This window comes from Corvus hawaiiensis, chromosome 35 (genome assembly GCF_020740725.1).
Source record: "Corvus hawaiiensis isolate bCorHaw1 chromosome 35, bCorHaw1.pri.cur, whole genome shotgun sequence".
Taxonomy (NCBI): domain Eukaryota; kingdom Metazoa; phylum Chordata; class Aves; order Passeriformes; family Corvidae; genus Corvus; species Corvus hawaiiensis.
In genome coordinates this window covers 1127950-1139693 of record NC_063247.1, presented here as the reverse complement: position 1 = coordinate 1139693, position 11744 = coordinate 1127950, and the positions used below count along the sequence as shown (strand labels likewise).

General features: G+C 57.6%; 2 protein-coding genes across 2 annotated transcripts; both read left to right on the top strand.

Annotated features, from left to right (window-relative positions):
- Positions 1-3882: 3882 nt before the first annotated feature.
- Positions 3883-5810, top strand: LOC125319064. Its single transcript, XM_048290012.1, has 5 exons — positions 3883-3994; positions 4313-4377; positions 4492-4821; positions 5005-5153; positions 5789-5810. Exons 1-5 carry the CDS (start codon positions 3883-3885, stop codon positions 5808-5810), a joined length of 678 nt encoding a protein of 225 aa, XP_048145969.1.
- A 231-nt stretch (positions 5811-6041) lies between these two features.
- LOC125319079 lies at positions 6042-9415 on the top strand. The gene is made up of 9 exons (XM_048290025.1): positions 6042-6196; positions 6459-6573; positions 6746-6883; positions 7124-7300; positions 7427-7582; positions 7741-7842; positions 8222-8324; positions 8598-8654; positions 8968-9415. Exons 1-9 carry the CDS (start codon positions 6075-6077, stop codon positions 9087-9089), a joined length of 1092 nt encoding a protein of 363 aa, XP_048145982.1. The 5' UTR covers positions 6042-6074; the 3' UTR covers positions 9090-9415.
- The last annotated feature ends 2329 nt before the right edge of the window (positions 9416-11744 follow it).

Genomic DNA, 11744 nt, shown 5'->3' with positions numbered 1-11744 from the left:
GCATTTTTGTATCCACACCGTGCCATGTTTTGTGCAGAGACACAGAGGAACGAGGGCAGCTCAGGCTGGAAAGGTCCCTGTCCTGAAGGTCCAGTTCCACAACACTGTGGAGTCAGAGGTCTTGCTGAGCACCCTGAAGGCCCTGGATTTTAGAACAGCCAACAGGAGTATGCTCCGGAGGCAGCTGTGAGGGATTCCGTGGCAAGCCTCCACGGAGGGCCAAGGAGCTTGGAATGCTGGAAGTTTTCAAGAGCAGCTTCCTGAAAGCCCAGCAGTGCTGCATCCCTGCACGGGATCAGGAAGAGGGCAGAACCAGAGAGCATCCGGGCTTAACAGTGGCCTCTGGGTGCGCCTACGAGCAAACGAAGCAGCAGCACAGTGGCCGAGACTCGGACGCGCGGCCATCCCGGTGTCCGGAGCGCTGTCAGGCAGTGTTGGGATCCTGGGGGCGGTTCTGGTCTCCACAAGTGTGGGATTGCAGCCCCTGCTGATGCCTAGAGAGGCCACCTAAAACCAGAGGCTAGAGCAGAATAAGGGAATAAAGGTAGGTAGGTATTTGAAAGGCCTTCAAAGGTACACCCAGGGTAGCCAGAGGCTACTGCCAAGAGGGACCCCAAGATGGACAACAGGTCACGAGTTCTTCACACTTTTGTAAGTTTGGTTCATTTGCGGATGTGCCGGTTTGGCCAAATTTAGAAAGATATCCTCTGAGAGAAGGCACAACCACCCCTCCCCGAACCTGGTTCGGGAAAAAATTAAGTTTTCATCAAAGGAAAGTGAAGGAGATAAAAACTATTGATTTGACAAACACACGGGAAAAGGAAAATAATGCTAAATAATAAAATCTCTCGCTGTGGAGAAAAAACCTGGGAAAGTGTTAGAGTCCTCCCTTTGGTCTCCTCGGAGCTGGGGCTTGGCCCAGGGCCAGGCCCTCTGTGCTCGGTGGCAAGTCCTCCTGATGTGTTCTGATATTGAAGCAGTCCAGCAGAAAAGGGAGAAAATCCAAAATTCCAGGGAATGAAAAAAAATTCAGCTCTCAGTCTCCCTTTGGAGAAAAAGAAGCTGAAGAACTGGCCAAAAGCTGACCAGGGAAGCAGCAAGCTGGGTGCCTCCTCCCTCCCCTGCTGCAGCTGGGAAAAAGAAAGTCCCTATCTCTGTGTGACCTTGAACAAGCTGCAAACTGCTTTGAAAAAGTTTTGCTCAGTTTTTCCTTCCCCCTCTCAGGCTCAGTTTAGAGGCACAGAAAGGCACAAAGTTAATTTCTAGGCATAGGGCAGGGATACGGGATACACATCACAAAGTCACCCCAAGACATTCCACCCCTTATCCCATATCATTGGCTCAATGCCCAAACGAATATAATTTAACTCTACACACACACATCGATACATATACATATATATATATATATATATATATACAGCTATGTACGAACAGTGACAGTGACCCTCAGCAAGCAGGGGTACACAGGCATTTCACACTACAGGTGGTTTTCACCCAACAATCAGATCTCCCTGCGGTACACAATGCGTTGTTCCATCTTTCTGCATTACCCACCATGTGCAACCAGGTCCCTGAGCAAAGACAACCCCACGGATGGGTTTGTCTGTACTCGAGGCAGAATTTATCCACACGGGCTTTCCTAACAGACCTCTGACATGCACTACTGGGGCCTTATCTCCATCTGTTGTATGCAGGGATTCAGACTGGGCTGGACCTGCTCTATTGGTGGAACCTCGGGTGTTAACTAACCAGGTAGCCTTTGCCAGATTCTGTTCCCAATTTTTGAAAGTTCTCCCACCCAGTGCCTTCAAGGTGGTTTTCAACAATCCATGGCACCGTTCCACTTTGCCTGCAGCTGGTGCATGGTAAGGGATGTGGTACACCCACTCAATGCCATGTTCTCTAGCCCAGGTGTTGATAAGGCTGTTCTTAAAATGAGTCCTGTTGTTGGTCTCGATTCTCTCAGGGGTGCCATGCCTCCAAAGGACTTGCTTTTCCAGGCCCAGGATGGTGTTCCGGGCAGTAGCATGAGGCACAGGGTAGGTCTCCAGCCATCCAGTGGTGGCTTCTACCATTGTGAGCACACAGCGCTTGCCTTGGCGGGTTTGAGGCAGTGTGATGTAATCAATCTGCCAGGCCTCCCCATACTTGTATTTGGACCATCGCCCACCGTACCACAGGGGCTTCACCCGCTTGGCCTGCTTGATCGCAGCGCATGTCTCACAATCATGGATCACCTGGGAGATACTGTCCATGGTTAGATCCACCTCTCGATCTCGTGCCCACTTATAGGTGGCATCTCTGCCCTGATGGCCTGAGGCATCATGGGCCCATCGAGCTAGGAACAACTCTCCTTTATGTTGCCAATCCAAGTCTATCTGGGACACCTCTATCTTTGCAGCCTGATCTACCTGCTTCTGGCTTTGGTGTTCCTCATTAGCCCTACTTGTGGGGACATGATGCCTCAGGTCATCAAGGCAGAGATGCCACCTATAGGTGGGCACGAGATCGAGGGGTGGATCTAACCATGCATAGTATCTGTGATAAAACAAACTGTCTCCCTGTGATCCATGAAAGGCGGCCACCAGAGGCCAAGGCCAGCCAGACCTGTTGGCCTTGGCAGCTTTTGTCTGGCAGCAGTCCTGGGATAGATGGAATTTTGGAGGCCAAATTGCAATTTTGGCCATGGGCAGCTGGGGGAGAAGGATGGTTCTGTTCCACAGGAAGGAAAGCACGGAGCCCCAGCGTTCCAGGGCAGGTGAGAAGCAGCTCTCTCCATGCCAAGGTCAGCCGGAGCTGCCAGGCGGCCCCAGGAGCCCAAGGCAGCCAGAGCTGTTCCATGTTCCCTTGGTTCCGTGGGCCCAGCAGTGTCCCAATGGACTCCGTGATTCCATGAGGACCTGCAGGAGCACCATGGTCTCCATGGATCCATGAGGCCCCTCAGAATCACACCGGCCCCTTGGTCCATGGCCCTGGCCCACACGTTCCTTGTCTGCGTCACAGCCCCGGCTTTAGGATGGCCACCAGCCGGGACGTGTCCCAAGGAGGCCGTGCCAGCTTCTGTGGAAGACCCCGAGCCCTTCGCGCGGCGGCTGCGGTGGCAGCCGTGGGGGCTCCTGGTGCTGCCCCGAGCCCGCAGAGCAGGGGAGCGCTTGCTTATGGCTGGAGCCGATGCTAAAGTTCCTGTCGGGCTGCCTTAGACACTTGGGGCAAGGCATTCCTTCCAACCTGGGCCACTTGGAGTGGGCTGGGGACGGCCCCGGGGCAGGTGGCAGCGTGTGCAAGGGCCCTTTGTGACACGGTGCAGCATGGTCACCGTGGGATGGAACGGGACAGGGTGTCCCAGGGCCCTTTGTGACACGTGCTGACATAGGGGCTGGTGGCGACGCAGCCACGCCACAGTGCTCGGAGCACGCGACGGGACAGGACGGGACAGAGCGGTGCCGTGAGGAGCCCCCGCACAGCGCACTCGTTCCTTGCCGACCCGGAGCTTTTCCGAAGCGTTATTCCTGCAGGTGACCTCGAGGCCAGACCACAGGACTTGGTGACCTGTGGCCTTCTCGAGGCTTCTCTTTTGCAGGTGCCCTCGAGGGCAGACCGTGGGACTTGGTGCCCCGGAGCTTTTCCGAGGTATCTCCCATCCCTGTGGCCGGTGCCCTCAAGGCCAGACCGTTGGCTTAGCTGACCACAATCCTTGACGAGGAGTCTCCTGTCCTTGTGGCAGGAGCCCTCTGAGACCAGGGTGCAGGACTTGCTGTCTTGTAGCCTTCCTGAGGTTTCTCTGCTGCTGGTGCCTTCAAGGCACAAGCGCAGGACTTGTTCACTCAGAGCTTTCCCAAGGAATCTCTCTTGAAGGTGCCCTCGAGGCCACACTGTGGCATGGCGGGCAGATTCCGTCGCCTGTTCAAAGTGCTCAGGAGGAAAAAAGGCCCTGGAGCTGCCCCAGCACAACAGCCTGAAGAGCTGGAGCAGTTCCAGCCACGGCAGGACGGTGAGTGACAGAGCTGGGCCACAGGGCTGATGGCAGCAGCCAGCTTGGCGCCATCCCATCCCATCCCATCCCATCCCATCCCATCCCATCCCATCCCATCCCATCTCATCCCATCCCATCCCATCCCATCCCATCCCATCCCCGGGGAACAGGCCTATGGATAGGCTGGAAGAGGAGCCAGGCCAGACCCCCCGCAGCAGCCGTGCTCCATCCCCTGGGCATCCCGGGGCTGTCCCTGCCTGGGGAGCGCAGGGCTGGGCTGCGTTCTCCGGCCTCTCCTGCAGCCCCTCAGCTCTGGCTGCGCTCGCTCTTTGCCAGATGCAGCCCTGGACCGGACACAAGAGCAGGACCGTGCCCACGGCCGCTTCCGGAGAACAGTGCAGGTACCTGCAGCCATCCCCACCTGGGCTGGGCCTGCTGTCGCTGCTCAGCCGAGCACCACGCCTGGAGCACCCCTTGGAACATCCCTCTCTTCCCTGTCCTTTGTTCTCCTGCAGATGTTCCGGAAGTTCATGTGCATTCGGCGTGGAAAGACCAGCACCACAGCAACTGAGGGCACAGCTGAGCCTGACTCTGGGCTGACCGAGCTCCAGGCAGAGCCTGATGTCAGCACAGATATCACTGCACCCTCAGAAGACTCTGACAGTCCAATGAATGATCACACAGCGAAGACTGACAGGGCAGTGACTGAGGACATGGCCATCACAAACACTGACACCGGAGAGACTCAGGGCATCCCAAATACTGACACTATGCCCATTCCCACTGGGATTCATGCTCCCAAACTGGATTTTTTTGAAGAGAGTGCTGCTTCTCCTCAGCAGCAGGTAAGCAGCCTGGGGCCAGGGCTGGAGACTCCAAGGATCGTGTGCCCCCTCAAGCCACGGCTGCTGGGCCCCCTCAGCCTTTGAGGCCAGCACAGTGCGGTGGGAAGGGAAGCACTTCTTGGGGGCAGCTGGGGAAGTTGCTCCCTTGGACAGTGCTCCAAGTCTTCCCCATGCCTCCTCCAGGTGCCAGCCATGGTGAGGAACATTCACCAGAGACTCGGGTCCCATGTCACTGTGGATGCCTGGCTGCAAATTGACATTCTGAGGCTGGCTGAAGAGCACCCCGCTGATGTGGTGCTGACCCTCCTGCGCTGTGCCCCATCGTGCGACAGGTACGGGGCCCAGCTGCCTTGAGAGCTCAGGGCTCACCAGCCCTTAGGGCCCATCGCCCTGTGCCGCCTGTCCAATGGGGTCTGCCAGACAGGTGGAGAGCTCCAGGACCCTCGGGCCCCTCTGTTTCCTGAGCCTGCTGCCATGCTCCCTCCCTGCCCCTCAGGGCACCGGGGCTCTGTCACCTGGGCCCCCACAGCTGCACAGGGCGTGGTACTGTGACTGAGACGCCCCTGACTCAGAGCTCCGATCCTACAGAGCTGCTACAATGATGTGGAGAATCATAGGATCATTGGGACCAGCAGTGGAGAAGGTGTTGCCAACGCTGCTCTCTGTGATGCAGGAATGGCCACTGCATAGCACGTCCACCTCTGATGGGGATGATACAGATGTCTTTGCCCTGGCTGTGAGTTTCTGGAACTGGCCTTTACTCACCCCGAGGTCACATCCTCACCAGCTCTCCATCCTTCCCCCACTGCATCTCCTTGCCTCAGGTGCTGGGCTGAAACCTGGGCTAGGGCAGGCTCAGGGGGCACCAGGCCCGGTGCTCCCCCTGCGTCTCCCCTCGGGCCCTGCCACACGGACAGCTCGGCACTGAGGGATGCTCCTGAGCTGTCTCGAGCTGCTTCTTTTGCAGGCAACTCTGGCGCTGTGGGTGATTGTCCAGGTGCCCGAGTGCCACGAGGCAATGATCCTTTATTCAGCCCGCCTGTTTGTGACTCTGCTCTTCCAAGTTGTCATCACCACACAGCAGGTGCCAGAGGAAGTTGATCACTTCTGGAGAGCATGCCGGGAGGAACACCGCCTTCCCACCAACCCCAACAGGTCCCAGTCCTCCTGTCCTTCCCATGCCCTCGTGGCCAGCGCCAGTGCTCCCAGTGTGACCTGGGCTTTGCTCTGTGCACAGGTTTGCAGTGCAGGCCATGAAGGCTCTGCTCTGTCGACTGCGCTGTGACAACGAGGTGGTGGCTATGGAGCGCAAGCGTGGCTGGGACACGCTGCTGTGTGCTGACACCCAGCACTATGCAGTGGGTCTGCTGGCCAGGTGAGACCCCCTTCTCCTCACTGCCCCCGGCACTTGTGCCCTGTGCCCGAGGTGCCCCACACAGTCCCTGTGGGGCCTCGTCACCGAGGGATGGCCAAGCGGACTGGAAAAGGCTGGAAGGGGAGGGTGCCCAGAAGGAGCTGCCTCCCAGAGCACCCAGATCCCCTTGCAACGTGGTGGGGAAGACCAGACCTGTGTGAGTCAGTCCTGGGAGAGGTTTGCCCCCTGCCTCAGGGTCTTGGTGCCTTTTTCCCCCTACCAGAGAGATGCGCCAGGTCTTGATCCCCTTCTGCTCCCGCATTGCATTCCACCTGCTCAAACCACTCAGCAGGGAGGAGCCATGCTGGGATCTGCCCTTCCTGGCTTTCCTTGTGGAGGTGAGCCTGACGGCCAGCGCTGCCTCGCTGAGCTGCCTCCCGCCTCTCTGCCCTCTCGTAGCCGCAGCTGCCTGGGACGGTGCCCGCGCCCTGCGCTGCTGCCTGGGCCCAGCCCTGGGCGGTTCCGGGCTCCTGCCGGCCGGCTCCCCTGCCACTGCCCTGTGCCTTTCAGCTCCTCGAGTGCCTGGACTTAAGTAAATATGGTGACAGCATCCTGGAGATCATGTCCAGGTACCTGCTGAGCGAGTGCAGGCAGAGATGTCGCCTGGCACTCAGAGGCCTCGTGGTGCTCAGCAAGGATCCCGCCATGGTGAGAAGGCGGCAGCGGCTGAAGCTGCGCTGGGGAAAGCAGTCACATGGGCTTGGCTGGGCTTCAGGAGCTGAGGCAGCTGCTCCCAGCTCTCCTGCCTCCCGGCTCAGCTGCCCCAGTGCTTCGGGACAGGCCTTTGGCCTCTGGGCCCTGCGGCAGCAGGGTGGGCTTGCAGGGCCAGGGTGGTGTAGGCAGTGCAGCCGTTCATGGCTTCACAGCACAGCCTTGTGTTCCACACAGGCCAGAAGAATGGGCAGCCTGTCTCAACGGCTTGTGGAGCTGCTGGGTGATGCAGATGGAGAGGTGGTCAGGATGTCCCTCTCTGTGTTCATGAATGTGCTGGAGAACAAAGACATCCTGGTATCCAGCACCACTGCCCCGAAACTGGCTGAGGCGCTCTTGCCACTCTTTGAAAATGTAAGGCTCTGTGCCCCCAGCCACTGACACTGGCTGCTGCCCAGACACTTTGTGCCCTGTGGATTTTTAGGCCGTTGCCCACATGGGCTGGAGAAGTTGCTGCTGATGTTTTTTCCTTTACTCCAGGACAACAGCAATGTGCAGATGCTCTCCATTCACCTCTTCTGCAAGGTGATGGAGTTGGTAGTGGACGAGGGAAAAAAGCCCCTTAAGACAATTGTGTGCCAGAGCCTACTCCCACTTTTATTCCACTGCCATGATGAGAACCGGAACGTGGCAGAGGTGAGGACTTGTGGGCTGATGTGTCCTCCTGGGAGGGGGCTCAGCTGCCTCCTGCCCTGGGGCCTCGCAGGCTGCAGCCTTCTCCTGGCCTTGGCACAGGGACGCGGGTCCTGTGCCCTGGGCTGTGGTGCCATCTCCGTGTCTCTGCTGCTCTCCAGGCTTCTCGGGAAACGCTGATTTGTGCGGCCAAGTTCCTGAAGAGGAGAAATCTTGGGCAGCTGGTGAAGAAGGAGCAGCTGTCGAAGTTTGCCGAGTGCCTGGTAAGGACCGCCTGGAAGCCTAAGCTGAGCCTGGAGAAGTCCCCTGCCCCTGGTGCCCAGTGCGTGGGGCTGGCAGCTGTGCTGCACCAGGGGCGCCAGCCTGCGCCCCACACGCTGCTCCCTTCCCCGGGCTCTTCTCCAGGCTCCTGTGGCCCCGAGCCGGGAGCCGATGGAGCCCCGGCCCCGCTGGGCTGTGGCGCGGGGCGGCACCGCGGCTCCCCGGGCAGCAGCCGGCCCTCGGCCCCCTCCAGAGCCCGGCGCCAGCGGCTGCTGGCCGGGCCTCGGGGCCGTGCGGGCAGGGGAGGCCAGGGCTGGGCGCAGAGAGCCCGGCCAAGGGGCTGAGCCCGCGCCAACCCTTCCCTCCTGGCGCTCTCTGCAGCTGGCAGAGGACAGGAGCCGAGCGGCCGAGCGCCTGCACCAGGCGCTGCCGTTCGCGGAGAGCCCGCAGGAGTCCCTGCGAGAGGCGGCCGTCAGGTTCATCGGTGAGCCACGAGCCCGGGGCCCCTCCCCGCCCCGCCGCAGCTCGGCCCCGGCCCCGGCTGCTGCCCCGGCAGCGGGATCCGGGCCCGGGGCCGTGGAGCCCCGCCTGCCCTCGGGGCCGCTGCCGCCCTCTCGCAGCCGTGCCCTCGGGCGTCAGGATGCGGCAAGGGCCCGGGCTGAGCCCTGCCGGGGCAGGAGAGCGGGTGGCCACGGGGCTGGCAGCGCCGCTGCGAGGGAGCTGTGCCGCGGGGCCGTGACCGCCTCTGTGCTCCCAGGGACTGCCAGGGTGTTCTTGAGGGGGCACAAGGAAGAGCTCCAGCTCCTCGGTGAGGGTGAGTGAGGGCAGCGGGCTGGCAGCGGGGGCTGGCGGGGGCGAGCTGCAATGCCTGGCTCGGGAGCTGCAATCCCTGCCCTGGCTGTGGGGGCTTTGCTCCGTGTGTGGACTCGGGGTGACGTGGGCGGAGCACAGAGAGGTTTCAGGGACACGGTGGGGAGGCTCATGGCCAGCACCTTCTGGCTGATCTCCTTGGCCCCTGCTGTCTTCTGGCCGTGGCAGGAGCTGGGTGAGATGGCCCTGGCAGGAAGGTCTGCTTGGATTCCTGCAGATCCAGGCTCTGACCGTGGCTCTGTTCCTGTCTCTTCCAGCCCTTCAAGCCCTGAGGAGAGACGACAGCCCTTCCCAGACAAACATCATAGTTCAGGAAATACTCAACGAAAGAGCTGCAGAACTACGTTCATCTGCTGGCCCAGAACCAGTGTCCCTTTAAGACCTCCAGATATCCTGGAAGATGAGACCATCTGGAGACTAGAGTAGAGCAGCTGGAGCTCCAGGCACAGCTGATGCTGGTCACAGCTGAGCCTGTGGAAAGCTCCCATAGCTCCTGCCCTCTCCCTCCCTTTTGACAGCTCCATCCCTCCAGCCCTCAGACCCTGCCCATCCCCTTTTTTCCTCCCAGCTCATCCCTTCGCTTCGCTTCCTATTAATAAACAGTTTGGTTTCTTCACTTGAGCTGCATCTCTGTGGTGCTGAAGCGGCCCAAAACCTGAGCCCTGGGACACACAGGCCCCTCCTGCCGCTCTCTTCCGTGCTTTTACTGCAACCCTGGGGTATATCACCGTGTCCCGCAGCCGTAGGGAGGAGGAGAGAAGCTCCAGCAGGCAGGAATTGTGCAGCAAGATTGATTTATTTAATTATTTTACAAACTCTTTCATAGGCTTTTTTCTTCATAGTCTAATTGGACAAAGGATCAGCCACCCCTTGGGGTGATCGGCTAAAATCCTAAAACATCCATTGTCCAAATATTTTCTACTGTACTATAAAAAAGACTTTTCAAGGGTGCAGGTGTTTGGTTGTGTACATAACTCTGCTGCCTCTTCTGTGAGAGAGAAAAGTCTCTCACGGGCTTAGAAAATAGCAAGAAAATCCTTGCTAGCAGCATTTTTGTATCCACACCGTGCCATGTTTTGTGCAGAGACACAGAGGAACGAGGGCAGCTCAGGCTGGAAAGGTCCCTGTCCTGAAGGTCCAGTTCCACAACACTGTGGAGTCAGAGGTCTTGCTGAGCACCCTGAAGGCCCTGGATTTTAGAACAGCCAACAGGAGTATGCTCCGGAGGCAGCTGTGAGGGATTCCGTGGCAAGCCTCCACGGAGGGCCAAGGAGCTTGGAATGCTGGAAGTTTTCAAGAGCAGCTTCCTGAAAGCCCAGCAGTGCTGCATCCCTGCACGGGATCAGGAAGAGGGCAGAACCAGAGAGCATCCGGGCTTAACAGTGGCCTCTGGGTGCGCCTACGAGCAAACGAAGCAGCAGCACAGTGGCCGAGACTCGGACGCGCGGCCATCCCGGTGTCCGGAGCGCTGTCAGGCAGTGTTGGGATCCTGGGGGCGGTTCTGGTCTCCACAAGTGTGGGATTGCAGCCCCTGCTGATGCCTAGAGAGGCCACCTAAAACCAGAGGCTAGAGCAGAATAAGGGAATAAAGGTAGGTAGGTATTTGAAAGGCCTTCAAAGGTACACCCAGGGTAGCCAGAGGCTACTGCCAAGAGGGACCCCAAGATGGACAACAGGTCACGAGTTCTTCACACTTTTGTAAGTTTGGTTCATTTGCGGATGTGCCGGTTTGGCCAAATTTAGAAAGATATCCTCTGAGAGAAGGCACAACCACCCCTCCCCGAACCTGGTTCGGGAAAAAATTAAGTTTTCATCAAAGGAAAGTGAAGGAGATAAAAACTATTGATTTGACAAACACACGGGAAAAGGAAAATAATGCTAAATAATAAAATCTCTCGCTGTGGAGAAAAAACCTGGGAAAGTGTTAGAGTCCTCCCTTTGGTCTCCTCGGAGCTGGGGCTTGGCCCAGGGCCAGGCCCTCTGTGCTCGGTGGCAAGTCCTCCTGATGTGTTCTGATATTGAAGCAGTCCAGCAGAAAAGGGAGAAAATCCAAAATTCCAGGGAATGAAAAAAAATTCAGCTCTCAGTCTCCCTTTGGAGAAAAAGAAGCTGAAGAACTGGCCAAAAGCTGACCAGGGAAGCAGCAAGCTGGGTGCCTCCTCCCTCCCCTGCTGCAGCTGGGAAAAAGAAAGTCCCTATCTCTGTGTGACCTTGAACAAGCTGCAAACTGCTTTGAAAAAGTTTTGCTCAGTTTTTCCTTCCCCCTCTCAGGCTCAGTTTAGAGGCATAGAAAGGCACAAAGTTAATTTCTAGGCATAGGGCAGGGATACGGGATACACATCACAAAGTCACCCCAAGACATTCCACCCCTTATCCCATATCATTGGCTCAATGCCCAAACGAATATAATTTAACTCTACACACACACATCGATACATATACATATATATATATATATATATATATACAGCTATGTACGAACAGTGACAGTGACCCTCAGCAAGCAGGGGTACACAGGCATTTCACACTACAGGTGGTTTTCACCCAACAATCAGATCTCCCTGCGGTACACAATGCGTTGTTCCATCTTTCTGCATTACCCACCATGTGCAACCAGGTCCCTGAGCAAAGACAACCCCACGGATGGGTTTGTCTGTACTCGAGGCAGAATTTATCCACACGGGCTTTCCTAACAGACCTCTGACATGCACTACTGGGGCCTTATCTCCATCTGTTGTATGCAGGGATTCAGACTGGGCTGGACCTGCTCTATTGGTGGAACCTCGGGTGTTAACTAACCAGGTAGCCTTTGCCAGATTCTGTTCCCAATTTTTGAAAGTTCTCCCACCCAGTGCCTTCAAGGTGGTTTTCAACAATCCATGGCACCGTTCCACTTTGCCTGCAGCTGGTGCATGGTAAGGGATGTGGTACACCCACTCAATGCCATGTTCTCTAGCCCAGGTGTTGATAAGGCTGTTCTTAAAATGAGTCCTGTTGTTGGTCTCGATTCTCTCAGGGGTGCCATGCCTCCAAA

Excerpts from the sequence above, each read along its gene's own strand:
- LOC125319079 (XM_048290025.1), top strand. The coding sequence starts at position 6,075 with ATGAAGGCTCTGCTCTGTCGACTGCGCTGTGACAACGAGGTGGTGGCT. Across the intron at positions 8,325-8,597 it reads GGCGGCCGTCAGGTTCATCG|GGACTGCCAGGGTGTTCTTG; the intron begins GTGAGCCACGAG and ends CTGTGCTCCCAG. Across the intron at positions 8,655-8,967 it reads GCTCCAGCTCCTCGGTGAGG|CCCTTCAAGCCCTGAGGAGA; the intron begins GTGAGTGAGGGC and ends TGTCTCTTCCAG.
- LOC125319064 (XM_048290012.1), top strand. The coding sequence starts at position 3,883 with ATGGCGGGCAGATTCCGTCGCCTGTTCAAAGTGCTCAGGAGGAAAAAA. Across the intron at positions 3,995-4,312 it reads GTTCCAGCCACGGCAGGACG|ATGCAGCCCTGGACCGGACA; the intron begins GTGAGTGACAGA and ends GCTCTTTGCCAG. Across the intron at positions 4,822-5,004 it reads CTGCTTCTCCTCAGCAGCAG|GTGCCAGCCATGGTGAGGAA; the intron begins GTAAGCAGCCTG and ends TGCCTCCTCCAG.